General features: G+C 54.4%; 5 protein-coding genes across 17 annotated transcripts in view; 3 read left to right on the top strand and 2 right to left on the bottom strand.

Moving 5' to 3' along the window:
- QRICH1 (glutamine rich 1) overlaps positions 1-4,541 on the top strand; it is a 63,435-nt gene extending 58,894 nt beyond the window's left edge. For all 11 annotated transcript variants that reach the window (XM_012467685.3, XM_012467687.3, XM_064367069.1 and 8 more), the window contains 4 exons: positions 572-680; positions 1,031-1,182; positions 1,526-1,616; positions 3,598-4,541. In XM_012467685.3, coding sequence (XP_012323108.1) covers positions 572-680; positions 1,031-1,182; positions 1,526-1,616; positions 3,598-3,790 — 545 coding nt within the window. In that variant the 3' untranslated portion in view covers positions 3,791-4,541. The remainder of the gene's footprint in view (positions 1-571; positions 681-1,030; positions 1,183-1,525; positions 1,617-3,597) is intronic.
- Positions 4,542-4,809: 268 nt separating this feature from the next.
- On the top strand, positions 4,810-9,852 carry IMPDH2 (inosine monophosphate dehydrogenase 2). 2 transcript variants are annotated; one of them, XM_012467691.2, is made up of 15 exons: positions 4,810-4,993; positions 5,446-5,494; positions 5,716-5,817; positions 5,923-5,997; positions 6,304-6,510; positions 7,202-7,289; positions 7,363-7,562; positions 7,640-7,730; positions 7,824-7,919; positions 8,177-8,248; positions 8,919-9,062; positions 9,151-9,295; positions 9,384-9,527; positions 9,608-9,691; positions 9,782-9,852. In XM_012467691.2, exons 1-15 carry the CDS (start codon positions 4,896-4,898, stop codon positions 9,801-9,803), a joined length of 1,617 nt encoding a protein of 538 aa, XP_012323114.1. In that variant the 5' UTR covers positions 4,810-4,895; the 3' UTR covers positions 9,804-9,852. The 2 variants fall into 2 exon arrangements, with proteins under 2 accessions (XP_012323114.1, XP_012323115.1); XM_012467692.2 differs by lacking the exon at positions 8,177-8,248.
- Positions 9,853-10,675: 823 nt separating this feature from the next.
- On the bottom strand, positions 10,676-11,856 carry NDUFAF3 (NADH:ubiquinone oxidoreductase complex assembly factor 3). Its single transcript, XM_012467694.2, has 5 exons — positions 11,737-11,856; positions 11,422-11,614; positions 11,193-11,259; positions 10,984-11,084; positions 10,676-10,904 (listed from the first exon to the last, which is right to left on the bottom strand). Exons 1-5 carry the CDS (start codon positions 11,811-11,813, stop codon positions 10,788-10,790), a joined length of 555 nt encoding a protein of 184 aa, XP_012323117.1. The 5' UTR covers positions 11,814-11,856; the 3' UTR covers positions 10,676-10,787.
- Positions 11,857-13,863: 2,007 nt separating this feature from the next.
- Positions 13,864-18,169, top strand: DALRD3 (DALR anticodon binding domain containing 3). 2 transcript variants are annotated; one of them, XM_012467697.3, is made up of 12 exons: positions 13,864-15,262; positions 15,339-15,634; positions 15,785-16,041; positions 16,141-16,220; positions 16,305-16,433; positions 16,819-16,892; positions 16,985-17,046; positions 17,147-17,229; positions 17,316-17,498; positions 17,597-17,684; positions 17,789-17,857; positions 17,954-18,169. In XM_012467697.3, exons 1-12 carry the CDS (start codon positions 15,098-15,100, stop codon positions 18,016-18,018), a joined length of 1,551 nt encoding a protein of 516 aa, XP_012323120.1. In that variant the 5' UTR covers positions 13,864-15,097; the 3' UTR covers positions 18,019-18,169. The 2 variants fall into 2 exon arrangements, with proteins under 2 accessions (XP_012323120.1, XP_012323119.1); XM_012467696.3 differs by having other exon boundaries at positions 17,571-17,684.
- Positions 17,708-26,577, bottom strand: WDR6 (WD repeat domain 6). The gene is made up of 6 exons (XM_012467682.2): positions 26,246-26,577; positions 19,535-22,016; positions 19,357-19,440; positions 19,151-19,267; positions 18,933-19,051; positions 17,708-18,832 (listed from the first exon to the last, which is right to left on the bottom strand). Exons 1-6 carry the CDS (start codon positions 26,343-26,345, stop codon positions 18,369-18,371), a joined length of 3,366 nt encoding a protein of 1,121 aa, XP_012323105.1. The 5' UTR covers positions 26,346-26,577; the 3' UTR covers positions 17,708-18,368.
- Between the last annotated feature and the right edge of the window lie 7 nt (positions 26,578-26,584).

Here is a 26,584-nt window from a genome sequence, read left to right as displayed (position 1 = left end):
GGTAAATATTGTAGAAGAGAACCTGCATCTTAACAAAAAATGAAAAAATCCTAATCCCCCAGAGTATCAGTTTCGTCTTTATCTAGAGAAGGAATGACAATGGCCTTGCTTTTTAGAGATGGTTGAAATGAGAGAAGACTTGGCGAGGGCAAACGGGCGTGCATACCAGTTCTTTGGGCCCTGGACCAGCTTTGAAAATAAGCAAAACTCTGTATAATCTCAGAGAAGTATGCATCTATGCAGTCTGGTTTATAGTTTTCGGTACTTCACTGTCCCTGAGGGCAGTCTTTTTGCCCCATGTTAGCCTTGGATTGGAGGGTAACAACAATCATGTAAGGCTGTGGTTCTCAAATCTGGTGTTAGAAATGCTCGTTATCAGGTTCTACCTCAGAAGTTGAGACCCAGCTATCTGTTTTAACAAGCTTTCCAGATGGTTTTTGCCATACTTTGGGAGACTCCCCTGATGAATGAAACTTATACTCCTGTGTGGTCTTTATGTTTCACACCTTCCATATTGTGCCTTTGAGAGACTACCTGCCATCCTCTTGTAGCAGTACTCTATTCCTCCTAGGCTATGTCCTGCCCAGCCACGTGACTGAGGAGATGCTGTGGGAGTGCAAGCAGCTTGGGGCTCACTCCCCCTCTACCTTGCTGACCACCCTCATGTTCTTTAATACCAAGTAAGTGTTCTAGAGGCTCCACTGCTGGCATCTGTCCAGTGAAGAGTGTAGAAACTATCCAAGAGGACTTCTGAATTCCCCTGACATATATTTGAGAAACTTTGAGCTACTGAAAGCCCTAGCCCCACTTGGCTGCATTTTGTTTGGTGACCAGTGAGGCAAACAGCCTTGCCAGACCCCCACCACCCATCTTGATGTGGCTCCTGCACTGGACACTGTGCTTGGGTATGGACCTGCCCAGATCCTGGGAGTGTGGGCAGTGGCTGCTCTGAGGCACCAGTGGGCAGAGGGTAAGTCATGGTATCCTCCCGGCACCCCTTCCCTCTGCCTTGCTTTTACTTGTGATCCAGGTACTTTCTGTTGAAGACAGTGGACCAGCACATGAAGCTGGCCTTCTCCAAGGTTTTGCGACAGACAAAGAAGAACCCCTCTAATCCCAAGGATAAAAGCACGAGTATCCGGTACTTGAAGGCCCTTGGAATACACCAGACTGGCCAGAAAGGTAGGGAAAGGAGGCAGGGATGGCAAAAACTGCTACTTGACATTCTCTGTCCTGCCTTTGTACCTATGGGGCTAGTGATAAGTGTGAAGGTTGGGATTTGCTGGATAAAATTCTCCACTCCCTTCTCCCCATCCCAAAACTCCCAACTTTCCTCCTAGAAGCAGAGAAAGCCCCAGAGAATAGCTACCTTTTCCCTTAGTAGTCACTGCCCATGCCTCATACCTTCCTCCCTGCACCCTGTATTTCCTAGTTGGACTGGCTGAAAGCCTAAGGTTCCTGATTTGGGCCTGAGGTAAGGCAGTCTAATGCCAGGTCTGTGGTGGTGGGGATGTGTGTTTTATAGTTACAGATGACATGTATGCAGAACAGACGGAAAATCCAGAGAATCCATTGAGATGTCCCATCAAGCTCTACGATTTCTACCTCTTCAAATGGTGAGGAGACTTTGTGACTGGCTATCCATATGCATGTGTGTGTGTGTGTATGCGTGTGCATGCTCACTTGTGTGATATCACAAGGGAAAGGCATTCTAAGTCCCAAACCAAGTAAAAACACTTCCAAATAGCTAAATTTAGAAGCAGCCTTGCTCTGGCTTTCCAAAGGTGTGTGATTTGCCTAGCACTGATAGAAAAAGGGGTCCTGGGTCCCTACAGTCACCTTTCATGAAAAGGGTGTGGAGGTACAGAGAATCTACCTTCATCACACATTGAGCATGGCCCTGCTTCCTGACCTTGACTTTTTGTCACGGCCACCATTAATCTAGGTGGGACTCCTCTCAGCTTTTTCTCCCTGTTGCCCATTAGTAGTTTCTCATTACTCTACATGGTAATCCTTTTATGGCAGTCAAGGCTTTTGACATACTTCCCCTTGCTAACCTCATGTCTGTGGAGCTCTTAGTTCCCTAGCCACACTAGCTCCTCTCCACTCAAGGGCATTATATTATTCCTCTTCTCAACTTAAACACAGCTTATCAGAGAATTTTTCCAGATTCTCCACCTCTTCCCTGTGGCTATTTCCTGTTTATTATTTTGTATTTGTGTAACTTTGCTACCTGTGTCCCCTCCTATCTGTAAGCTCCATGAGGTAGGAAATACTGTTCCTGCTGTTTTTTTTTTTTTTTTTTTTTTTTTGAAAGGGAGTCTCGCTCTGTCACCAGGCTGTAGCGCAGTGGCGCAATCCCAGCTCACTGCAAGTTCCACCTCCCAGGTTCAAGCGATTCTTCCGCCTCAGCCTCCCGAGTAGCTGGGACTACAGGCAATACACCACCACACCCAGATAATTTTTGTATTTTTTTAGTAGAGATGGGGTTTCACCATGGTGGCCAGGATGGTCTCAATCTTTTGACCTCGTGATCCGCCTGCCTCAGCCTCCCAAAGAGCTGGGATTACAGGCGTGAGTCACCATGCCCAGCCCTTTTTTTTTTTTTTTTTTTTTTTTTTTTTTTTTTTTTTTTTTACTATCAGCACCTAGTGCTGACCTGGCACCAGTAACCTTTAAACAAATCTTGAATGGACAGATGAATAACTACTGTTAGGGTGCCAAGTACTACTTTTTTTTTTTTTTTGAGATGGAGTTTCAATCTTGTTGCCCAGGCTGGAATGCAATGGCATGATCTTGGCTCACCGGAACCTCTGCCTCCTGGGTTCAAGTGATTCTCCCGCCTCAGCCTCCTGAGTAGCTGGGATTACAGTCATGCACCACCACACCCAGCTAATTTTTGTATTTTTAGTAGAGACAGGGTTTCTCCATATTGGTCAGGCTGGTCTTAGACTCCTGACCTCAGGTGATCTGCCCACTTCAGCCTCCCAAAGTGCTGGGATTATAGGTATGAGCCACTGTACCCGGCCCAGTGCCAAGTACTTAATAGAGGTACAGCACCGTTGGGGAAAGGGAAGTGAACCCAAGTCAAGGGCCCCAGTGTCATGGCCATTGGATAGAAAACACAACATGGGGCTGGGTGCAGTGGCTTATGCCACCTGGGAGGTGGAAGTTACGGTGAGCCGAGATTGTGCTACTGCACTCCAGCCTGGGTGACAGAGCAAGATTCCGTCTCAAATAAATAAACACAACATGTGCAAAGACTTGGAGATAGACCTGGGCAGTGAAGTTGACTTCAAGTAGGATAAGGATGGACTCATATGAGTCCATGGGAGCCCTAGGCTGGTGCAGTCAGTGATGGATCACAGCTGGCATGTGGGAAAGAGGGGCAGAGGGGAAGCAACCCAGCATTTTGGGCACTTGGAGTAGTCCTAAAGTAGGACCAGGATGTAGTGTGTGGTGGCTGCATGCAATTAAGTAGCTGTGCCACAGTACCTTGGGGCCTTACTGTTTGCAGACAGCATCTCTCTGGGAGGTTCAAGGTGGGAGGGTTGAAGTTGTATTGGTGGTACCCAACTTTTATCCACATATCTTCAGCCCCCAGAGTGTGAAAGGCCGGAATGACACCTTTTACCTGACACCTGAGCCAGTGGTGGCCCCCAACAGCCCAATCTGGTACTCAGTCCAGCCTATCAGCAGAGAGCAGATGGGACAAATGCTCACCCGGATCCTGGTGATAAGAGAAATTCAGGAGGCCATCGCAGTGGCCAATGCAAGCACTATGCACTGAGATGCCTTGGCCATGGCAGAAGAGAAACCAGCCAGGAAAAACCAGACAGACTTTCACACTAAAGAAGAGGCCTCCATTTTTTCTTTTTTCTTTTTTTATTGGTGTAGTTATGAAGCCTTTCAGGCTGCTTCTGTTTAAAATGTAAAAGAAAACTTTGCCCCCTTTGCATCTTCATAAACCTGCTGCAGCAGACTCCTCAGCCAGTGGGGGCTTTGGGTTTCCTTGAGAGTCATATGTCCTAGAAAGTTGCTGGCTGACTCTTTTTTGGCCTGGGGCCTGGGGAAAGGGCTTGGACTGTTAAAAGAAATGTGGCCGCTTTCCATCTTCAAGAGAGATGGAATTAATAATGATGGATGGACCCTGCAGGAAATCTCCCCAGCCTGCTTCCAGTGGGCTGACAGACTTCGCTGACCACAGGGAAACGATGTTCTTTTCTTTCTTCATGCTCAGACATAAACTTAGCATCTTAATGGAAGAAAAATGAGGGGAACTTCAATTATGATTTATTAAAGACAATTTCTATTACACCCTCCTTTATGACAAGTGACATTTTAGATGTTAAAGTAAAAACTTTACCATGCCTTTTTTTTTTTTTTTTGGCCTATCATTGAGGCCTTAAAACCTGAGGCTCCTGTGCCTGATGGAATTCTTGTAACATACACTTGTGTATCATATAAAGATACCACTCTGTTTCTCTTATGTATTCTTACTCTAGTTGTTTATTAAGAATGACAAGCACGTCTTTTCAACATGCTAGTGAACAACGCCTCTTTATTTTGGGGAGCAGCCCGGCGGGACAGTGGAAGCAAAGGCTTGCCTGTTAATTGAACTGGCCCGGGTCCCGCGGGGAGTTGGGTGGGATGTGAAACCGCAGCTCCTCAGTTACTAGGCCATTTCGTGCTGTACGCATGCGCCGTTTCTTCAGCACCAGCCTCGTCCCCGCCGCAGCGAGGCGGGTCGGCTCCGCCCGCGCGCACTACGCCCTGACGTCAGCGTCGCGCGCAGCGCAGTGACGAAATCGGATGGTTTATATTGGCGCGGCCCAGACGGCAGAGGTCTCTGCGGCGCGGTCCTCGGAGACACGCGGCAGTGTCCTGTTTTGGCCATGGCCGACTACCTGATTAGCGGGGGCACGTCCTACGTGCCAGACGACGGACTCACAGCACAGCAGCTCTTCAACTGCGGAGACGGCCTCACTTACAAGTGCGGGCCTTACGGGGCCCAGCTGGGCGAGGAGAGGGGCGGCACGCTGTGCGAAAAGGCCAGATGGGGGCTTCCATGAAGCCTTCTTGGGAGCGGGCGTGGGGGATAGGTTCCGAAAATTGGCCACCCACCTTCGGGTCTCACTTTGAGACATCTGGAGCGGGGCTTGGGGTACAGCGAAGCATCTCAATAGTGCTTGCAATTTCAGGCTGGAGACTCCATGCTCCAGAAACGTAATTGTCAGGGTGCCAGGAGCACTGATGACAGCTCGGTGGCAGAAAAGGTCCCCTGTCCCCATCTCCACCCTGTGCTGTGCCGTACCTGTGGCACACAGGCTCTGTCAGTGCCACACTGCTCACATGCCTTACGGGTTGATCTATGGGGATGGAGTAGAGTCTCATCCAGCCATAAGCCTGAGAGCTTTACTCCCAATTCACTCCCTTCCCTCGCAGTGACTTTCTCATTCTCCCTGGGTACATCGACTTCACTGCAGACCAGGTGGTGAGTATGATCAGGAATTGGGTTCTGAACATCAAGGTGAGGTAAGGTGCTACTGTCACCTGGTCTTGGCTACCTCACCAGATTGGGTTTGGTGGTGAATTTTATGGGATCATGTTACTGGTTAGCATGTAGGTCATAGAAGTACCTGTTTGTGGGGGACGCCGTAACACCTTGAGGTGTAAGCGATGCTTTCCCACACTGGTTGACCTTTATCTCCTCAGGACCTGACTTCTGCTTTGACCAAGAAAATCACTCTTAAGACCCCACTGGTTTCCTCTCCCATGGACACAGTCACAGAGGCTGGGATGGCCATAGCAATGGCGGTGAGCCCCATGGGGTATGGGGGTAGGAGCAAGGACGCCATCACCTTTCCCCAAAGGCATTCAGTCCTGCCTCTGGTCACTTAGTAGTCCCTTTTTATCCTGTAGCTTACAGGCGGTATTGGCTTCATCCACCACAACTGTACACCTGAATTCCAAGCCAATGAAGTTCGAAAAGTGAAGGTCAGAAGGGCAAGGATCATTGCACTGAGGTGGGGTGGGAGTAGGGGTTTGTTCTAGTAATTTAGTATCCTTTCTTCCCACCATGGGATTCAATTACTGAGAAGAGCCTGAGATTCTGTTTCTTAAAGCAATAGACCAGGTAGACAGTGCCTCTAGCCCACCCATGTCTCCTCATAGATGTGTTGGTGTGATTTGGTCCTGTGGCACTGCCACAGGGATCATTAAGCAGAGACCCCATGCTGCAGATCAACAGCCTGATGAAAGTAGTTCAAAGATGCAATGCCCTTTCTCACCATCCCCTTCCAGAAATACGAGCAGGGATTCATCACAGACCCTGTAGTGCTCAGCCCCAAGGATCGCGTGCGGGATGTTTTTGAGGCCAAGGCCCGGCATGGTTTCTGCGGTATTCCAATCACAGACACAGGCCGGATGGGGAGCCGCTTGGTGGGCATCATCTCCTCCAGGGACATTGATTTTCTCAAAGAGGAGGAACATGACTGTTTCTTGGAAGAGGTGGGTGCCACTGGCAGAGTACAGCCAAGTTCTGGAAGCCCAGGATGAAGACAAGAGGCTTCTGTTGCCTGTATGACATCTCTGGTAGCCTTTCCTCTCTGGGAAAGATGAGTGTCAAGCCATGTTTCTGACTCCTTCATTGGGAAGGCTTTCAAACTGCCCAAATGCTTGCTAGTATTCATGCTGTGTTCTTTGAAACCCCTAAGGCAGAGCTTGAGGTCAGCCCTCATTTTCTTGCCATTGTTTCTGTGTGGTCCTTATTCCATAATGTAAGGGGCTGCTCCCTGTGCTGTGTTGTCCTTTCTACTCACCCCTCACTCAATACTATACTGCTTAGGAACTATTGGGATCCCTTTAGGAAGGGTGGTTTGGTGTGGATGAATGAAGGTGGTGGTCCGTAGAACCTCACCCCTGAATTAGGCAGGGCACGTAGAGGTGGCTGGCCATAGGCTGCGCACGGTGACTTACGCCTGTAATCCCAACACTTTGCGAGGCTGAGGTGAGTGAATGTCGAGGTTAGGAGTTTGAGACCAGTCTGGCCAACATGGTGAAACCCTGTATCAACTAAAAATACAAAAAATTAGTTGAGCATGGTGGCAGGCCCCTGTAATCCCAGCTACTTGGGAGACCAAAAAAAAGGTGACTGCCCGTAGTCTGACTGGCCCTTCCTCACATCTCACCTTCCACATAGATCATGACAAAGAGGGAAGACTTGGTGGTAGCCCCTGCAGGCATCACACTGAAGGAGGCAAACGAAATTCTGCAGCGCAGCAAGAAAGGTAAGTCCTAGAGCTGGGAAGGGGCCTGAAACTAATACTCAGGGTCCTGATTCATGTCCTGCCCTGACCACAGGCAAGCTGCCCATTGTAAATGAAGATGATGAGCTTGTGGCCATCATTGCCCGGACAGACCTGAAGAAGAATCGGGACTACCCACTGGCTTCCAAAGATGCCAAGAAACAGCTGTTGTGTGGAGCAGCCATTGGCACTCATGAAGATGACAAGTATAGGCTGGACTTGCTCGCCCAGGCTGGTGTGGATGTAGTGGTTTTGGTGAGCTGCTACACAGGCGGGTTGGGGCAGTAGGGGGAGCTGTCACATCACAGTCTGAGACTTACTTCCTGTCTCAGGACTCTTCCCAGGGAAATTCCATCTTCCAGATCAATATGATCAAGTACATCAAAGAGAAATACCCCAATCTCCAGGTCATTGGAGGCAACGGTAAGGCAAGATTGTGCCCTGAAGGATGTGTGGTGGGAGTGGGTAAGCTGGGCTCCCACTGTGACCTTCATGTGAGCATTTCCTTCACCTTAGTGGTCACTGCTGCTCAGGCCAAGAACCTCATTGATGCAGGTGTGGATGCCCTGCGGGTGGGCATGGGAAGTGGCTCCATCTGCATCACCCAGGAAGGTAAGAATATGCTTTGACAGGGCCCACAGAGACCCCAGTTTCAGGCCCCACATACCTTGGAGCCAAGCACTCTTACGGGAACAATAGAGTCCTCCAGTAGGGGCAACCGTGGGGCCAAATTGGCCTCTTGGATGGGTGACATGGCTGGAAGCAAGACAAGGTCTTGTCATCCCTCACCTGCCACTCCCCTGCCTAGCCTGGCCTCCTTGCTCCTGCTCTGTGCCTTCTCTAAACTCTGGTCTGTTTGTTTTATTTAGTGGCTCCCAAGATCCCTCCAGACATAAAGTCCCACAGCCCCAAATGCCCTTCTACTGTCACGGGTTGCTATAGTAAGTCTAGCCCGGCCCACTGGCCCGGCCCAGCTGCCCACTGCCCGGCTGCTTGGTTGACTGTAGCTGTAGCTCCCGGGGTTTGTGGTGCTGATGGGTGGGCAGGGCCAACTGATATACAGACCATGGTTTGGGGGCTGCTTATGAACATAGCTCCCTCTTCCTCCTGGGGTGCTGATAGGGCAGGACCTCCTTCCCTAGGTAGGCCCTTTCATGCCCACATCTGCAGTAGGCATGGCTCAAGGACCAACTCTGGAGCCTGCTGTCCCACACAACCAGTCCTTATCTTGCCTGAACTGCCCACCATTCAGGGAGGAAGGGCTGGGCCTGACTTTAGTGCCTCTGGGGACTAACTGCACGGTGACTCCTGCCCCATCTGATACCAGCTGGACGGGGGCTTTCCCGGCTGCCAAGACTGCATGTGCCTGAGGCTGCCCTGGGCACTGCGCACATGCACGTGCACATGTTGGGGTGAGTGGAGGTCAGCACAGCTGTTTGTATTATTTAAGGCAGATGGGGCAGCAGCCATTCCCAGACACATCTCTTCCTCAGCCAAGCTGCAGTCCTGATGCAGATGTAACCAAGAGCTCCTGGGTCCTAAATGTAGCCACAGAGTCCACTGCCTGTCCCCATTAACCCTGTCCACCCATGTGTTCCTCCATCTCAACAGTGCTGGCCTGTGGGCGGCCCCAAGCAACAGCAGTGTACAAGGTGTCAGAATATGCACGGCGCTTTGGCGTTCCGGTCATTGCTGATGGAGGAATCCAAAACGTGGGCCATATTGCCAAAGCTTTGGCCCTTGGGGCCTCCACAGGTGAGGCCCAGTACCCATGAAGGCCAGTGGGACTCCCCCTGTCCCCATGCTGCTTGAGGTCTGCCCCAAGCACTCCATCTGTCCACAGTCATGATGGGCTCTCTCCTGGCTGCCACCACTGAGGCCCCTGGTGAGTACTTCTTCTCCGATGGGATCCGGCTAAAGAAATATCGCGGTATGGGTTCTCTTGATGCCATGGACAAGCACCTCAGCAGCCAGAACAGATATTTCAGGTGGGAAAAGCAGGCCAATTATCCCACCTAATCCTGCACTGTCTCATCTCTGCTGTAACCTTGCCTGTGTCTCTGCCTCTCCCTGCAGTGAAGCTGACAAAATCAAAGTGGCCCAGGGGGTGTCTGGTGCTGTGCAGGACAAAGGGTCCATCCACAAATTCGTCCCTTACCTGATTGCTGGCATCCAACACTCGTGCCAGGACATTGGTGCCAAGAGCTTGACCCAAGTCCGGTGAGCTTGGGAAGCTGGGACATGGGTAGAGGAGCTGGTTCAGGGCCAGCTACCCACATTTGACTTCTGCCCCTCTTCAGAGCCATGATGTACTCTGGAGAGCTTAAGTTTGAGAAGAGAACATCGTCAGCCCAGGTGGAGGGTGGCGTCCATAGCCTCCATTCGTAAGTCACCCTGTCCCTGGTGGGGCCTCTGCCATGCCTCATGACTCCTTCCTCCTGCCTTCACCTCACAGGTGGTCCTTCTGCCTGCAGGTATGAGAAGCGCCTTTTCTGAAAAGGGATCCAGCACATTGCCTCAGTTTTTTTCAATAAAAGTTGAGAAAAAAAAGTGATGCCTGATCTTTGAGGTCAACAAACAGGTGGGGCTCTGTAGCTGTCATTATCACAGATGATGTACACAAACACAGCACTCTGATTATCAGGGGGAACCTCAGGCCCTGAGATAAATGTGCTCCGTGGACCTGGAAGGGGGTAGTTCCAGGTTCAAAAAGTTCCTCCTAAGGCTGCTCACAAAACAGCTTTGACCAGCTGTGGCTCCTGGAGTTTCAGTCTCACACTGAGCTTCTTTTACTCCTCTGGCTCCCAAGGGGTCAAAGAACAATCCCTGGGACTAGCATCCACAGGGCATCCTACTAGGCCATAGCTTGGCCATATAGGACCAGGTCAAGACACATATTCCCTAACTTAAAGCCAGGTGTGGTGGCTCTCGCCTATAATCACTTTGGGAGGCTGAGGCAGGTGGCAACATAGTAAAACCCTATCTGTAATAAAAATACAAAAATTAGCTGGGCACGGTGACATGCGCCTGTAGTCCAGCTACTTAGGAGGCTGAGGCAGGGGAATCACCTGAACCTGGGAGGCAGAGGTTGCAGTGAGCAGAGATCACCTCACTGCACTACAGCCTGACAGAGAGAGAGCATCTCAAAAAAAAAAAAAAAAAAAAATTAGGTGCTGTGGTGTGATTTTGTGAGAAAAGGCATTGAGGTCCTCTGAAATCTACATGTGAGCAAGTAGACAGGTCTAGAACAGATAAACATACTATCCTAGGTAATCTAGATGAAAAAGTGACCCCTTGGTTTCTTCACATTCCTCTCCAAGACCCCAGTGAGCCAGCAGCTCCTGGCCAGTAACACACTTGATACAAAATGGGAGAAGTATAAATTATTATGTTGGTAAGCAAGATAAGTGCCAAAGGGAAGATAAAGGTGAAAGCATTGGGAACTGGCAGAGTTTAGTCAGCAGGTCAGTTCCTGGTGGTTCACTGAGTAGCTTGGCCCAAAGATGTGAGTGAAGTCCCTCCTGGTGGAGGGATGAGAGCAGCTCCGGTTACTCGGCCTTCATTACACAAGAAGTTGAAGGTGGCACAGGCATTGGGCTGCAAAGAAAAGGCCAGAATCAGCCTGTCTAGTGCCAGACCTGTACTCCCCACAGCATGCCCCAGTTGCAGGACTCACCGTATCCTGCACTTCCACAGCAATGCCCCGCTGCCTCATGGCTCGAAGCACCTGGGACTGCAGCCTCTCAGTCCGGTCTCCAGTCCCCACCACAACAATCTCTAGGGAAGGGAGGGTGAGGCTAGTCTACAATTCTGTTGAGAGGTTGGGGTGGGGGTTGCCTTTTGGGGCTCAAAGCACCTCTACCCTGCCTCCCCTCCCCCCAGTACCTATCCGGGGCTCTAGCATCCAGAAGAGGGAAAAGCTCTCTTCGGTGATGTCCTGGTGGGATCCCACCTGTGCAGGGAGATGACTTACTCAGTACGACAGATCCACGCAGCTTCTCCCCACCTCCATTCGCTACAGGAGATAGAGGAAAGCCACGTTTACAGGGACACAAGCAGGCTGAGGACCTGTGACTCTGGACTTCAAATTTCCTCACAGCGGGTCAGGACTCACGTTCCATTGCAGCAACGAGTGCGGGAGCAGAGCGCAGGGCCCGAGCACGCGGTTTCCGTTGATCATGAAGCCGCGGCTGTTGTAACTGTCGATGTACATGGTCTGAAAGCCCTCGCGTTGCAGCAGAGAGATGTGCGTCCGCTGATACAGCTCGTCATCTGCTGGCGAGAGCCGATGCCCCCGTCGCGGGGCCCTGCGGAGGGAAAGGGTCAGGGGCACAGGGCCGGGACGGGCCGCCCGAGAAGCCAGAAGGTGCAGGATGGCAGTCGCCGGCCCTAGGGGGTGGGATGGTCAACGGTGCGGGGTCCAGCTCACCAGAGAAATTCAACAGGCAGACAGCGCAGCGAGGATCGCGCTCGGTAAAAGCTGCGTAGCGCGAGAGCGGTGGCCATGGCTGACCGACGCGCGGCGAAGTCGTCACCGGCGCCGGTTGTTACCGGGTTGGCGGGACCCTGCGGAGGCTGACCCAGCGCGGATGCAGCGCCCCCTGCGTCCCGGAGGGCACGGCACAGCTCGGCCGGCCCAGCAGGCGAGTGTCATCCGTCCCGGGAGGACGATTCCCCCGACCTCCGGCGCAGCTCCAATGTCATCACCTGCCGCTCGCCCCGCCCCGGGCCCTTGCCCACAGTCCCGGGGGAGTGGAACACCTGGTAGTGTGGCCGCCCTCAGGGCGTTGCCTGGGAAGCAGCCGCGGCCTGTCCCCCGGGCTCTCAGCTATTAAGCCGCGCTCCCGAGGCGGGGCAGCCGCCCATCTAGTCGTGGACCGAACACCTGGCCAGGCGGTGGGTGCCAGGCTTCGAGCCCCTAATCCTAGCCTTTGGGGCTTCAGGCACCGTGGGCGGGGCAGCCGGCTCAAGTTTCTCGGGCTAGCCGCCGAAGCACGCCCCGCCCTAACCGTCACCCGCGCGACCGTTGGTCTCTCCGTTGCGCGCGGAGAGGGGCGTGGCCGAGCGTGGATTGGCTTCTCGGGTGCTCCAGGGGGCGTAGCCAGGTGGTTTCGCCTTAAAATGGCTCCAAGTCTGCGAGCAGCTAGAGCAAGCGGAAGGGCAAGCCGTGGTAGTGTTGGGGTGGCTGTTCGGCTGGGCCAGACCGGGCAGAACCGGACCAGACTTGAAGTAGAAGCGCGTGGAGCATCACCTTGTCCTCGTTCACTCTGCTCTCGTCCTGGGAGTCCCCAGTCCCCCGTCTTGAACCAAGTCAAGGGCCTACTGGCGCGAGAGTCGCTGGCGCCCGCGCGGGGATTGGGTATCTCGGCACGCTGGCTCTGTCGTGGCCTCAGGGGAACATTGTCGCGTTCGCTACTTGCGGGGCTGGGCGAGCAGGAAGCTCGGCACAGTCGGGGCGTGGTGGTGGTCTCCTGGGGGCGGTCGCAATAGGTTTCCGGGGGTCCCGCCGCTGCTGTGTGGGCCCCTTCGGCCCCTGGTGCTCCGGGCGCTGGCAGCGTCACTGGACAAAGAGCCCCGAGCGCGGGGGTGTCCCCGAGGCGGACGCGTGGGTTTACTTCCTCTCCAGCCCCACGGGCGCGCTTCCCTCCTGGCGGATTCCGAAGCCCGCCCCACCACCGTCACCGCACCAGTGGCCCAGGCTTCGTGGGACCAACAGGGCTAACCCTGCCCTGCGGATCTAATCCGGATCGGGACCCGGTCCCAGGGGAGGCCCCCACCTCCACTTCTGTTGTTTTGGGGCCCAGGTGAGCGTCTTATTCCCTCTAGACTCGGTTTCACAGCCTACTGCTAGGTCTGCCTCCTGGGACTAGGGACGGGCGGGTTCTGATGTGGCCCCAGGGCGAGTGACCAGGGGGCGGGAGCTCCCCCGCCCCCCCCTCCGCCAACGGCTGGACAGCGGGCAACGGAATCCCAAAAGCAGCTGTTGTCTCCAGAGCATTCCAGCTGCGCTTGGATTTCGTCCCCTGCTCTCCTGCCTGAGCAGCGCCCTGGCCCAGATGGGGTGCTCCTGACCCCCAGACATACTTTACTGAGCCGCTTGGGTCTCAGTTCCTCTCTCAGGTGCGTCCTCAGGCTGGAGGTGATGTTGTAGAAGTCGGAGAGCTGAAGCTGGTGGCTATCTCTGGAACCCTGAGGAGCACTGGCGAGGGAAGGTAGACCCAGGACCTCCGGGTAGGGCTGCAATGATAGTGAGTCCCCCAGGACCGCCTCAGCCCGCAGCTTGCTAAAGATAGCCCTCTACTTCCTGGGGAAAACCACCCCAACCGTCTTCGTGGATGAGACTATCTAAAGTCCTCAGTTTGGCTGAAGGTTTCCAACCCTGCTAAGCAGCTGTCTCCAGGTCACGCGCCTTCAGAATGGAAAGCGCTTTGGAATGACACGATCACTCCCGTTGAGTGGGCACCCGAGAAGCCATCGGGAATGTCGTGTCCGCCCAGTGCTCTTTCGGCGCCTCCCATCAGGGCCTCAGCCCTGGCCCAGAAAGCGGACTTGTCAAGCTTTTCCTGCCCCTGGGTTTCCCTCCTCTCTGGATTTCCCAGCTCTCTTTGCTGGGTTAGCTTCGATCTCTATGAAAAGGAAGGGGTGGTGGTGAGTATGTTACATTGAAGTGAAAACATCTGGGAACCTTTGCGGGTGGTAGGGGGTGGGGGAGTCAAAGAGCTCTCCCACTGGTGGAGGAGCAGGATGCTCCAACCAAGGTCTATTTCTCTGCTTCTTATGGTCGCATTATTTGGTTGGCCCATAATGGCTGCTGCCTAAAACAGGAAGCGTAAGGATCGTTATTAAAGTACAGCAGGTTAAAGGAGTCACATTAAAAGCTGTTCATTTTGGAAGCCGTCATGATGGTTTGAATTCCTCAGGTATCAAGAGAAGAAAACCGGCAATTATATCAGAGTGCGCATTTATTGGGAATAAAGACCACCCGGGCCAGGCGCGGTGGTTCACGCCTGTAATCCCAGCGCTTTGGAGGGCGGAGGCGGGCGGATCACGAGGTCAGGAGTTCGAGACCATCCTGGCCAACATGGTGAAACCTCATCTCTATTGAAAAAAAAAAAAAATGCAAAAAATTAGCCGGGCATGATGGCAGGCACCTGTAGTCCCAGCTACTCGGGAAGCTGAGGCAAGAGAATCGCTTGAACCCGGGAGGCGGAGGTTGCAGTGAGCCGAGACCGCACCACTGCACTCCAGCCTGGGCAACAGAGCAGGACTCCTTCTCAAAAAAGAAAAAAAAAAACACCCGTATCTCAAACGAGAAAATGCTTGCAAATAACCTGAACACTATTCTTTTCTTTTTAGAACTAGATGTTTTAAGTAGGTCACGAAAGTGGCCTTAATGTTATACTGCCTTATTCCAGTGACAAGTATTCATCATGTGTAAAATGGGAGAAATGTCAACACAAAGATGTGAGACTTCAATGAGAAGAGAAGGTACCCTGTCTGAGCCCCCACCGGGTCGCGAGTTAAGGCCTGGTCTCCCTGGTTAAGGCCTGGTCACAACGAAAGAACCCTAGGCCCGGGGAGGACGCCGAGGTTTCAGATCCGTGGCCCGGCTGTGCAGGTGGACCACGCAGAAGGGGCGGTAGGTCGAAAGCAGCCAACACCGCTCCCTCTGGCGCACCTGTCCACTTACGGGGACCGCCGCCTAATCCCCGCCCCAGCCAGTCGGTCCTTTCCGGAAGTTCCACCTCCCTAAACTTTTTTTCCGGTTCCGTTCACTCCTTCCGGTCACCATGGCGACCGGGCGCCTTGGTGTCGGGGAGACGCTGGGAGCCCTCAACGCGACCCTGGGGCCAGGCGGTCCGGTGTGGATCAAGGAGACGCGCACCCGCCACCTGCGTTCCCGAGATTTCCTGGCGCCGCGCCGCGCGCTGCAGGCGCGCTTCAATGACGGGCAGGTGGGCACGAGCCGGGCCGTACGGCTGGGAGCTCGGCCCAATGCCGTGGCCCGCTCACACCCCTGTTCTCCCGCAGGTTCCCGAGCATGTGCTCCATGCCCTCGACTGCCTGCAGGGCCCCGGTGTGGCCCCGGTGCTGCGCTGCGCGCCGACCCCCGCGGGTCTGTCGCTCCAACTGCAGCGTCCTGCCGTCTTCGAGCGCGTCCTCAGCGCCGTGGCTGCTTATACCACGCCCGCCTCTCCCGCCTCACCGGGCCAGCGCGTCTTACTACACTGCCCGGCACTGCGCAGCTCCCACTGCGCACTCCGCTTGAGCCAGCTGCGTACGGTGCTCGTGGCCGATCACCTGGCGCGAGCTCTGCGCGTTCACGGGTGAGCGGGGCCGCGGGGCCGGAACGGAGGAGGGACTACTGGAGACCTAGAGAGCGATCGGCGCCGCCCTTGGGGACTGCGCCTGGAGGTGGGAAATCGTGGCGAGCTGGACCAGGTGCGCAGTCTGAAGCGGCCGCCCTCCCTTTGCAGGGTATGCGTGCGCCTAGTGCCAGCTGTGCGGGATCCGCACATGCTGACCTTCCTGCAGCAACTGCGGGTGGACTGGCCCGCTGCCTCGGAGAGAGCTTCCTCCCATACCCTGAGGAGTCACGCACTTGCAGAACTTACCTCTTCTTATGACGGGAGGGCACTGTCCCCTGGCATCCTAGGCAGACTGTGTCTGAAGGAGCTGATGGAAGAACAGGGCTGCACACCTGGCTATGACCCCAACCTGGACAACTGTCTGGGTAGGACCTGAAGCCTGGCAGGGCCAGAAAAGGCAGGAGAGGGGTGGGGGGACATCTCCGCTTCTTGCTAGCCTCAGCACCTGTCTGTTCGCTTTGCAGTGACTGAGGATCTCCTCTCTGCGCTGGCTGAGCTGCAGGAGGCTCTATGGCATTGGCCTGAGGACAGCCACCCAGGCCTGGTTAGTGACTTGACTCCCAGCCCTGTAGGTTCTGGCAAACCAAGTGTATACTGTACTTCCACAGTGACGATTGTCCTCCCTTAGGCTGGGGTCCCAGATACTGGTACAGACAGTTGCCTGGTTATACACGTGGTTAGCTGTGAGGAGGAGTTCCAGCAACAAAAGTTGGACCTGCTTTGGTGGAAGTTGGTTGACAAGGCTCCACTCAGACAGGTAGGTTAATGATGGTGGAGCTCCCCACCACCTCACCCCCAACCTCAGAGGGCCCTTGAAAATCCACCACGGGGCATGTTAGCTGACAGGTCCAAAAACCAACACTTGACCTTGGGGGAGTTGCTGGACTTGAGAGGGCATGTGCAGCAGGTGCAGAGGCTCTGGGGAATGGGGGCTCTGTAGACACATCCCAAGAACACTGAAGACCAGGTTGAGGAGGCTGGACTGTGTGTGGCCTGAGGGACTGGGTAGAAGGAGCCACTCAACCTGGCGGTTGCAAGTTGAGGGAGTCTGGGTTGAGTGGAGGCACCAGATTCAGGCCCCTCCAGGGACTACTGCTGGAGAGTAGTGCCAGCTGGGCTGAGCCCTGCCATCTTCCTGACAGAAGCACCTGGTCTGTGGCCCAGTGAAAGTAGCTGGTGCACCTGGCACTCTGATGACTGCCCCTGAGTACTACGAGTGAGTGAGGCTGGGACAACCTAAGCCAGGGTAGTGTGGGGGTACTCTGCTGGGACCCTGCCTACTGGCCTTCCTCTCTCTTCCAAACACAGGTTCCGGCATGCCCAGGTGTGCAAGGCCTCAGCACTGAAGCATGGTGGGGATCTGGCACAAGGTGCGCCTGGGAAACCCTGGCTATGTTCTGGGTTAGGGGCAGGTTGTTTGCATCCCTGCCCTTGCCTGTAGACTGACTGAACAACCCTATACTCCCTCAGACCCAGCCTGGACAGAGATCTTCAGTGTTCTCTCTGTGGCCACCATCAAGTTTGAGATGCTGGGCACAGCCCCACAGAGTCAGGTGAGCCTGGGAGCCTGACAGGGCCAGGGTTGGGGGACAGGTTATGGTGGCAGCCTTTTCTCTGCAGCTGTGCTCCTATTCTCCAGATCCTCCTGGCTCTGGCTGACAGCAACATCTCCACGAAGGGCACAAAGAGTGGCACCTTTGTCATGTACAATTGTGCCCGTCTTGCCACACTCTTTGAGAGTTACAAGTGCAGTTTGGAACAAGGTCTGTATCCCACTTTTCCTCCTGTAAGCAGTCTGGACTTCTCACTGCTACATGATGAGGTGAGTGTCCCTCCTGGTAGCTGGCACAAGGAGATCTGGACTTTCCCCTCCCAGCACCTTTCTCCCCCACAGGGTGAGTGGTTGTTGCTCTTCAACAGTATCCTCCCCTTTCCGGATCTGCTGAGCCAGACAGCAGTGCTGGACTGCACAGCCCCAGGGCTCCACATCGCTGCACGCACAGAGATGGTGAGGCATAGACAACCAGTATAGACACTGCACACTCAATTCTTTATTCTGGCCTGGGGCACAAGAGCAAAGAGATAGGCCAGTGACTCAGTCTCTGTCTCTAGATGTGCAAGTTCCTGGTACAGCTCAGCATGGATTTCAGCTCCTACTACAATCGGGTACACATCCTAGGGGTGAGCACACAGCAAAACAGGGTGGGAAGTGCAGAGGGGTACAGGGTAAACGCAAAGGAAGCAGAGGATGAGACCAGCAGGCCCCTTCTCCTTCAGGAGCCTCGACCACACCTCTTTGGTCAGATGTTCGTCCGCCTGCAGCTTCTGAGGGCTGTGCGTGAGGTGCTCCACACTGGCCTGGCTATGCTGGGTCTCCCTCCACTGAGCCACATCTAAAGCCACAGAGGCTTCAATATTTGGGAGTGTTCACAAAGTCATCAACTGGAGAAAAGGCAAAAACCCACAGCCAAAATAAATTGCTATTGTTACAGAGTTCTGTCTTGTCATGGGGAGTGAGGCATATTCTTGGCATCACTCCACTCACCTTCAGCTCCTGCACCGATGTCAGGAACCCACTGCCACCACCTCCTCCCCTCAAGGCATGCTGAGCATGGGCACAGACAGCCCATCCCTGCTCCACACTGTCTGTGAGCAGGCCCCATGCCCAGCACACCAGCCACCTCAGGATACCTCAGTCATACCAGTTATAAACCTCAAGCCCCTGACCCCCAAGGGCACAGCGGTGGCCAAACTCAGGGCTCACAGGCCAGCAGTCCATGTCAGCCACATCTGGCACATGGTACACAGTGCTGTTCATGAAGGTGGGTTCACCATGCCCCAGACGCCAGAAGGTCAGCCGTTGATCAATGGAGGCTGAGACCATAAGGCTTGGGCTTAGGATCTTGAGGCCTGTCACATGGGCAGCATGTGCACAGGGGACAGAGTACTCCTCTATGACACGCAGCTGGGGTACCAGCCCAGCCTCTCCCACAGCTTCTTCTGGCTCTGGCATCTCCACAGCAAGCACGAATACATGGAGGGATCCATCTTCACTGCCACTGGCCACAAGATGGTGGCCCTCATGGGTGGGCAAGGTGTGCAGGCTGTTGATACCACAACTGTGGGCCTGGAGAGTCAGGGAGGGGGTGGAAAGCCCTGGAGGAAGAGGGTAGTTGTCAGGGCCCTGCCTGCTACGTGTGTGAGGGGTATGTGACAGGTGGGGAGGGATAGCCACAGCTGCACATTAGCTACTCACGGAAGGGAAGTCCAGGATCCACTGGGGCCTCCAGGACAGTGGAGCCATGGTCTAGCATGGTGGTGAGATCCCAGAAGGCCAGGTTGCCATCAGTAGCTGCGCTGCACAGAAGCAGCCTCCTGGGAGCCAGGAAAACACAGCCTGGTCAATGACAGAGATGAAGCACAACAGGAGCCCCCCACCCAGCCCATGCAGGACCATCATCCAATCCCTCTTACCGCCTCTGATTGGGTGCCTCGTGTGTAAAGGAGTGGACCTTGAGGACACAGCGCTTATGGTGGAAGGTTTCAGCAAGGAGCTGCAGAATCCGCCCAGAATCCCGCAAGAGAAAGAGCCTGGGGGATGGGGGGTGGCCCAGCTCAGAACGCATCCTAGACAACCTTACTTCCTTTGTCTCCCGCCCCACTGGGCCCTATGCTCTCACCTTATGGCCCCATCACTACAGGCTGCAGCCACAAGGGGGCCAAGGCCAGGCTGTTCAAGTTCACACACAGCAAGTGACATATACCTGCAGAGACAACATGCAGCTGTCAGGCGGAGCCTGCAAGCCTGGGAGCATCTGCATGGCCCCACACCACACCCTGCCGAGGAGTAGGTATTACCTGGTCTCCGGGTCTACCTTGACCATCCGATGCCGATTGCGCTGCTGGTCCCAATACTCATCTAGTCGGTGGGACGAAAGGTGCATGACATGGCAGGCGAGGCGGCTTGGGGTGCTGGGGTCCGGAGTAACCATGATGCAGAAGCAGTGCATCTCAGCCCGCCCCCCGGCAGACACCACATGGGCAGTCAGGCCCGGCTGAGGATCCTCAGGGCCACCTGGGGTGCCAATTCCCCACACAGCCACAGCACGCACCGAGGAGATATGGTTACAAACAGCTGTGAGTGCGTGGGCTGAGCCTGTGGTTGTAGGGAGTGCCAGGACACAGACAGTAGTGTCCTCACTACAGGTGATCACAATGTCAGTCAAGTTGGGCCCCTCATTGCCAGGCTTCAGGTCGTCAGGCTCCACAAAGCTGGGCACTCCATATTCAGTCCCCAGGGTGATGGTGCCCACACGCTTTACACAAGTGATCTCACGGCCATGCAGACCCTCCCGGAGAATCACGTGTGGCCGGGTGCAGCCACCCAGAGCCCTGTACAGCATGACATCCCCATCTTTGAGGTAGGCAAAGGCCATAGCCGCCTCAGTATCAGAGAAGGCCCATGAGCGGTGCCCTCCACCACAGTTGACGATGTGCAGCTTCTCGTGTGACCGGGGGCTCCACACCACAAACTCATTGGCATGGAAACCCAGGATGACCATGCTCCCATCAGGCACTATACGGAGCCCAGCTAGCCAGTTCATGCCTCGACAAGATTTCTGCCTTAGGACTGGCTGGAGCTGGCAGTCTCGTACAAACAGCTGGTAGTAGGCACCATCGCGCCCAGTGGTATACACATAGCCACGATGGCATGTGACTGAGGTCACACCCTGCTTCCCATGCAGAGAGGGCAGGGTAGACACTGGGCCCAACCCAGTGAAAGCATTCCCACTGCTACTACCACCACTACCCACTCCAGGTGCCCCAGCACCAGGCCCAGCCTTGCCTCCCATCCCAGGGTCCTTAAGGAGACCTGGTCTGGAGGGGAACAGCAGCACAGAGCCCCGGCGGTCACCACACACCAGGAAGTCACCTGGGGGCAGGAAGGCGCTGCATGTGTGCCATCTCTGCTTGCTTGGGGGCAGCAGGTACCGACAACGTTCCTTGACAATGATGGCCTTGCCCGAGGGTGCGGCTGAGATCTCTAGGCAAGCCACTACCCCGCCAGGGCCCGATGCCAGCAACAGGAGCTCCTCATAACCACGCAGGGCCCAGCTCAGGCTGTGCACCTTCCCAGGAAACAGGGTCTGGTCCACAGCAGCAGTTGGAGTGTTGATGGGGACAACCTTGACACCACCTTCTCCATTGGCCATGGCACACAATCCAAAGCCCTCAGGACCAGGAGCTGCCTCCAGCAGGCAGTAGGACTGGAAATGTTTATCCTCTAGCAGTTGCTCCCAGCACTTGACCTCGAGGTCATAGAGATACAGGGCCCCTGTATCAGTCACTGCCAGTAGTCGCCAAGAGCCAGCCAGCGTCACGGCCTTGAGGGTACCTGGCCTACTACGGGACTTGAAGCAAAGAGCTGAAACCCCCAATCCCCTGTACCCACGCCCTACCAAGTGCCACAGCCGAATGCCTGAGTCATCACCCCCAGTAATCACCCAGGCCTGCCTCTCATGGGCAGCTATGGCCCGGATCCCACGTCCCTGGTGTCCTCGAAAGGCCTGGAGGATCTCACCTTCGTGGCTCCACACCAAGCAGACACAGTCCTCTCCTGCACTGATAAGGTAATTATCTAGGAGCTTGACCTGCCATACACGGGCACTGTGCCCAAAGCAGTGCCCAATATTCTGCACTCGACCCCCAGGCACTCGCAGGTCGCCCACCTTCCAGATACGAACGCTTCGGTCTTCTGAAGCTGTAGCCAGCAAACCCTTGCTTTCCAGGTATGACATGCTGAAGATGATGCCCACATGCCCACTGACTCGTCGGTCAGGTGCCACAGGTTTATTGTCTGTTAAGGCAGTTGCTGGGTACCAGACCAAGAGCTGGTTGGAAACAGCACCTGCCACAATGGTCAGTTCCTTCCAGGTGTCTCCAATCAAGCAGGCTGAGGAGAGGGTGCACCTGTCTGTGCAGGGCACCTCTTGCAGGATGCACCCTACTACAGGGTCATATAGCACCACTGAGTTGTGGCCCAGGGCCAAGGCCATATTTCCCTCAAGCCAGCGTGCATCCCAAATCCAGTCAGACATGTTCCACAGGCCAGAGCGCCAAAGCTCCCGGAAGTGGCCCTGTCCCCAGCTAATTTTCACAACTCGGAGTCCCTTGCTTCCAAACACAGCCACCACGGCCTCCGAGTCAAGGTCTCCATTAGGCTCTGGCCGCACCCGGAAGCCGTGGATAAGATAGTGGCCAAGTAGGTTCTGCACTCGTTTTATCATCTGTAGATGCCCACCAAAGTCCAAGCTGTACACCAGGACATCAGGCCCCTCACCTAGAGAGGGCAAAGAGCCATATCAGAGCTATGTATCTAACTCTGATGGCCCATGGGGAAGAGATGGGGATCAGGGAAACTTCTCAGCATGTAGCCTATGAATACACCAGGATACAGTCCTGCAGCTTGAATCTTAGAAAATCCCTGGTCTCGGCTGGGCATAGTGGCTCACGCCTGTAATCCTAGCACTTTGAGAGGCCAAGGCACATGAATCACCTGATGTCAAGAGTTCGGGACCAGCCTGGCCAACATGGTGAAACCCCATCTCTACTAAAAATACAAAAATTAGCTGGGCATAGTGGCGGGCATCTGTATTCCCAGCTACTTGGCAGGCTGAGGCAGGAGAATCGCTTGAACCCAGGAGGTGGAGGTTGCAGTAAGCCAAAATTACACCACTTCACTCCAGCCTGGGCGAAAGAGTAAATCTCCATCTCAAAAAAAAAAAAGAAAAGAAAATCCTTGGTCTCAGCTTCAGCTGGACTTTCAGAGCTGACTTTGTGCTCCCCTCATCAGTCACACTTGATGTTCAGTTCGACCACAAATTTCTCAAACTCAGAGCCGCCTCCTTACCTCATTATTATTATTATTATTATTTGTTAAAGATGGGGTTTCACCCTGATGGCCAGGCTGGTCTTGAACTCCTGGCCTCAGGTGATCCACCCACCTCGGCCTCCCAAAGTGCTAGGATTACAGGCGTGAGCCACCACGCCCGGCCATTATTTTTTTTTTCAATTAAAAAAACAGAGGCCAGGTGTGGTGGCTCATGCCTGTAATCCCAGCACTTTGGGAGGCCAAGGCAGGTGGATGACAAGGTCAAGAGATCGAAACCATCCTGGCTAACACGGTGAAAACCCGTCTCTACTAAAAATACAAAAAATTAGCCAGGCACACGCCTGCAGTCCCAGCTATTCGGGAGTCTGAGGCAGGAGAATCACTTGAAGCCGGGAGGCGGAGGTTGCAGTGAGCTGAGATGGCGCCACTGCACTCCAGCCTGGGCGACAGAGCGAGACTCTGTCACAAAAATAAAAAATAAAAAATAAGAGACAGGGCCCAGCATGGTGGTTCACACCTGTGATCCAAGCACTTTGGAAGGTAGGAGGATCGTCTCAGCCCAGGAGTTGGAGACCAGCCTGGGCAACATGCCAAAACTCCATCTCTACACAAATTAACTGGGCATGATGGTGCATGCCAGTAGTCTCGGCCACTTGGGAGGCTCAGGTGAGAGAATCACTTGAGCCCAAGAGATGGAGGTTACAGTGAGCTGAGATTACACCACTGCACTCCAGCCTGGGCAATAGAGTGGGACCCTCTCTAAAATAAATAAATAAATATAAAATTGGTCGGGCGTGGTGACTCATGCCTCTAATCCCAGCACTTTGGGAGGCCAAGGCGGGCGGATCACCTGAGGTCAGGAGTTCGAGACTGACCTGACCAACATGGAGGAACCCCGTCTCTACTAAAAATAAATAATTAGCTGAGCATGGTGGGGCATGCTTGTCATCCCAACCACTCGGGAGGCTGAGGCAGGAGAATTGCTTGAACTCGGGAGGCAGAGGTTGTGATGAGCTGAGATCGCACCATTGCACTCCAGCCTGGGCAACAAGAGTGAAATTCCATCTCAATTAAAAAAAAAAAAGAGAACCGGGCGCGGTGGCTCATGCCTGTAAGCCTAGCACTTTGGGAGGCCGAGGTGGGTGGATCACCTGAGGTCAGGAGTTCAAGACCAGCCTGGCCAACATGGTGAAACCCCATCTTTAAAAAATAATAATAATGCCGGGCGCGGTGGCTCACGCCTGTGATCCCAGCACTTTGGGAGGCCGAGGCGGGTGGATCACAAGGTCAAGAGATAGAGACCATCCTGGTCAACAAGGTGAAACCCCGTCTCTACTAATACAAAAAATTAGCTGGGCATGGTGGCACGTGCCTGTAATCCCAGCTACTCAGGAGGCTGAGGCAGGAGAATTGCCTGAACCCAGGAGGCGGAGGTTGCAGTGAGCCGAGATCGCGCCATTGCACTCCAGTCTGGGTAACAAGAGCGAAACTCCGTCTCAAAAAAAAAAAAAAATAATAATAATAATAATAATAATAAAAAGAAAAAGTAAAATAAAATGAGAAGGATCTTGACAATGCAAAAAGAAAATAAACGGTGTAAAATGACAAAGTCTAATCCAGTGGTTCTCAACAGGGGGCAACTTTCCCCACAGGAGACATCTGGCAATATCTAGAGACAGTTTTGGTTGTCTCCAGGGGTTGTGCTATTGGCAACTAGGGCCGGGATGATGCGAAACATCCTACAATGCACAGATAGACTTCAAACAATGAATTATCTGGTCTAAAAGGTCAATAGAGGCAAAGACTGAGAAAACCCTGGTCTACTCTAACTGGATTGGGTGAGTTTGTAAGGGGAGGACACAACAGAGTTAGGAATCAAGGATAAGCAGCAGTTAGCCAGAGAAAGGGAGGCGGAAGAGGGGAATGGGTGTGGGGGGGTGGAGCACGGGGTGCTGGGAGGGTTTGTAGCTTTCTTGGTAGAAAAAATAGCATGTATGATTGCCCTGAAGTAGGCAAGAGCATTGACTACGGTGGCTGGAATAGGAAATGAAGGGCTCAAGCATGGGCTAGAGACGCAGGGTATGGTGGTTCATGCCTGTAATTCTAGCACTTTGGGAGGCTGAGGTGGGTGGATCACCTGAGGTCAGGAGTTTGAGATCAGCCTGGCCAACATGGTGAAACCCCATCTCTACTAAAAATACAACAATTAGCCCCACATGGTAGTGGGCACCTGTAATCCCAGTTACTCAGGAGGATGAAACAAGAATCACTTGAACCTGGGAAGCAGAGGTTGCAGTGAGCCGAGACCATGCCACTGCACTCCAGCTTGGATGACAGAGTAAGACTGTTTGAAAAAAAAAAAAAAAAAGGAATTGTAGCTATATAAAAGTCACTCTGGAAGCCACAGAAGTAGGTGAATCCACTTGCAGAGCTTCCTAAACTGCATTTCCCAAGTTATTCCCCACCTTAAAACCCTTCAATAGGTTCTCCCCACTCCCCTGAGGGATAAAGTTAGATTAAACCCTGAAACAATCTGGCCTCTGCTCACTTGTCCAGCCTCCTTTCCTCCCAGGCTCCACTCCTGCTCTAGCTTCACACTAATTCCTTCCTTCCCCCAAAATGATAGATTCTCCCAGCCTCAAGGCCTTTGATATGCTTACCCTCTACCAGGAACTCACCCCTTTTCCTAGTTCACTCTTACGGTTCTTTTGAGTTTCTGCTTAGCTGTTCCCCCTCCAGGAGACTTAAGAATTTAGCTTTTGGTAGGAACACCGTGCTCCAAGAACCCTCACACCAGATCAAAACTGGGTCATCCCCACCCCACACACACACTCTCTTAGGACTGGTGGCAACTCACTGAAGGCCTGACAGCCAAGGCTCTGCCTCAGGACCTTTACACAACTCAGCAGCACCAACATGGGTCATTAGTGGCTTCATGTAATGACTGTTCAAGACCAGCCTGGACTCTGATACCTCAGGTTCCAGGCCTCTGCAGCCAGCCATTGGGGCCTGTCCTTTGTGACCTGGTTCTCCTCGGTGGGACGTCCACACCACCTTATTTCCTGGACCTCAACTATCTCAGGAGGGGGTCTCAGCCTTCGCTTCCCCGGGCACTGCCCCCTACTCGGAAACGTCTCATCCGCTATTTTCTGCGACGCCACCCTCCTCAGAGGATCTTCATCCCCATCTTAGGGGGAAGAGCCTCACCCGCCCCGAGAGGCCACACCCCCTTCCCATCTCCCAGCCCCGCCTTCCCTAAGAGGCCACACCCCCTAAAGGCCGCCTTCTCCACCTCCCGGCTTAGCCAGGTCTCCCTCCACCAGAGAGGCCAAGCCCCAGCCCATCTCCTAAAAGAAGGCACAGCCCCCAATCCTCGGTTCCCCGGCCTCCGCCACCGCGCGGCCGCGTTCCCCTGCATCTTCCTGCGGCTCCACCCGCCCTTTACGCGCGGGCTGAAGTTTATGAAACGCCACGGCAGCCACATCAGCTTTGTCTCTCAGGCCCCGCCCTCCTCAGGTTGGCCCTGGTCCCTGCCGTCTCCTGGGCTCCCTTCCCACCTCCGATCCAGCCTCAGTCTGCTGCCCCTCCTCCTCCTCAGGGCATCCCTTTGTTCCTGTGGCACCGCCCTAGGCGGGCGATGTTTGTTTCCCCCTGGCGTGCCTCAAGCCAAGCCTCACCCGCCAACAGCCGGTCCCCCACGCACTCCAGACCCGTGACTGGGAGGAGTATAAGCTCCGAGGTTGCTCGCGGCCAAACGTAGTCCTCGAGGGCGTCCATGTCGATCCTCCAGGTGCAGAGGCAGCCGCGGCTAAGAAGGGAGCTGAACTCTCGCGAGAATGAGCCTCCCCCGGCCCACCGCGCTGCCCATCAACAGCGCCCTCAGCTACAGGTAGCAGAGACCAGGGCGCCCGCTGCGGATGTCCAATGACGACCCTTCGTCCTACGCAATCCAGCTCCTGATTGGCGAGGCCCGCGGAGGGCAGCTCTTACTCCGCCCCCTCACATGACGCTTGCAG

This window comes from Aotus nancymaae, unplaced genomic scaffold (genome assembly GCF_030222135.1).
Source record: "Aotus nancymaae isolate 86718 unplaced genomic scaffold, 86718_ANA_hifiasm-v0.15.2.pri h1tg000067l, whole genome shotgun sequence".
In the NCBI taxonomy this organism is placed as follows: Eukaryota; Metazoa; Chordata; class Mammalia; order Primates; family Aotidae; genus Aotus; species Aotus nancymaae.
This window is presented reverse-complemented; position numbering and strand designations above follow the sequence as displayed.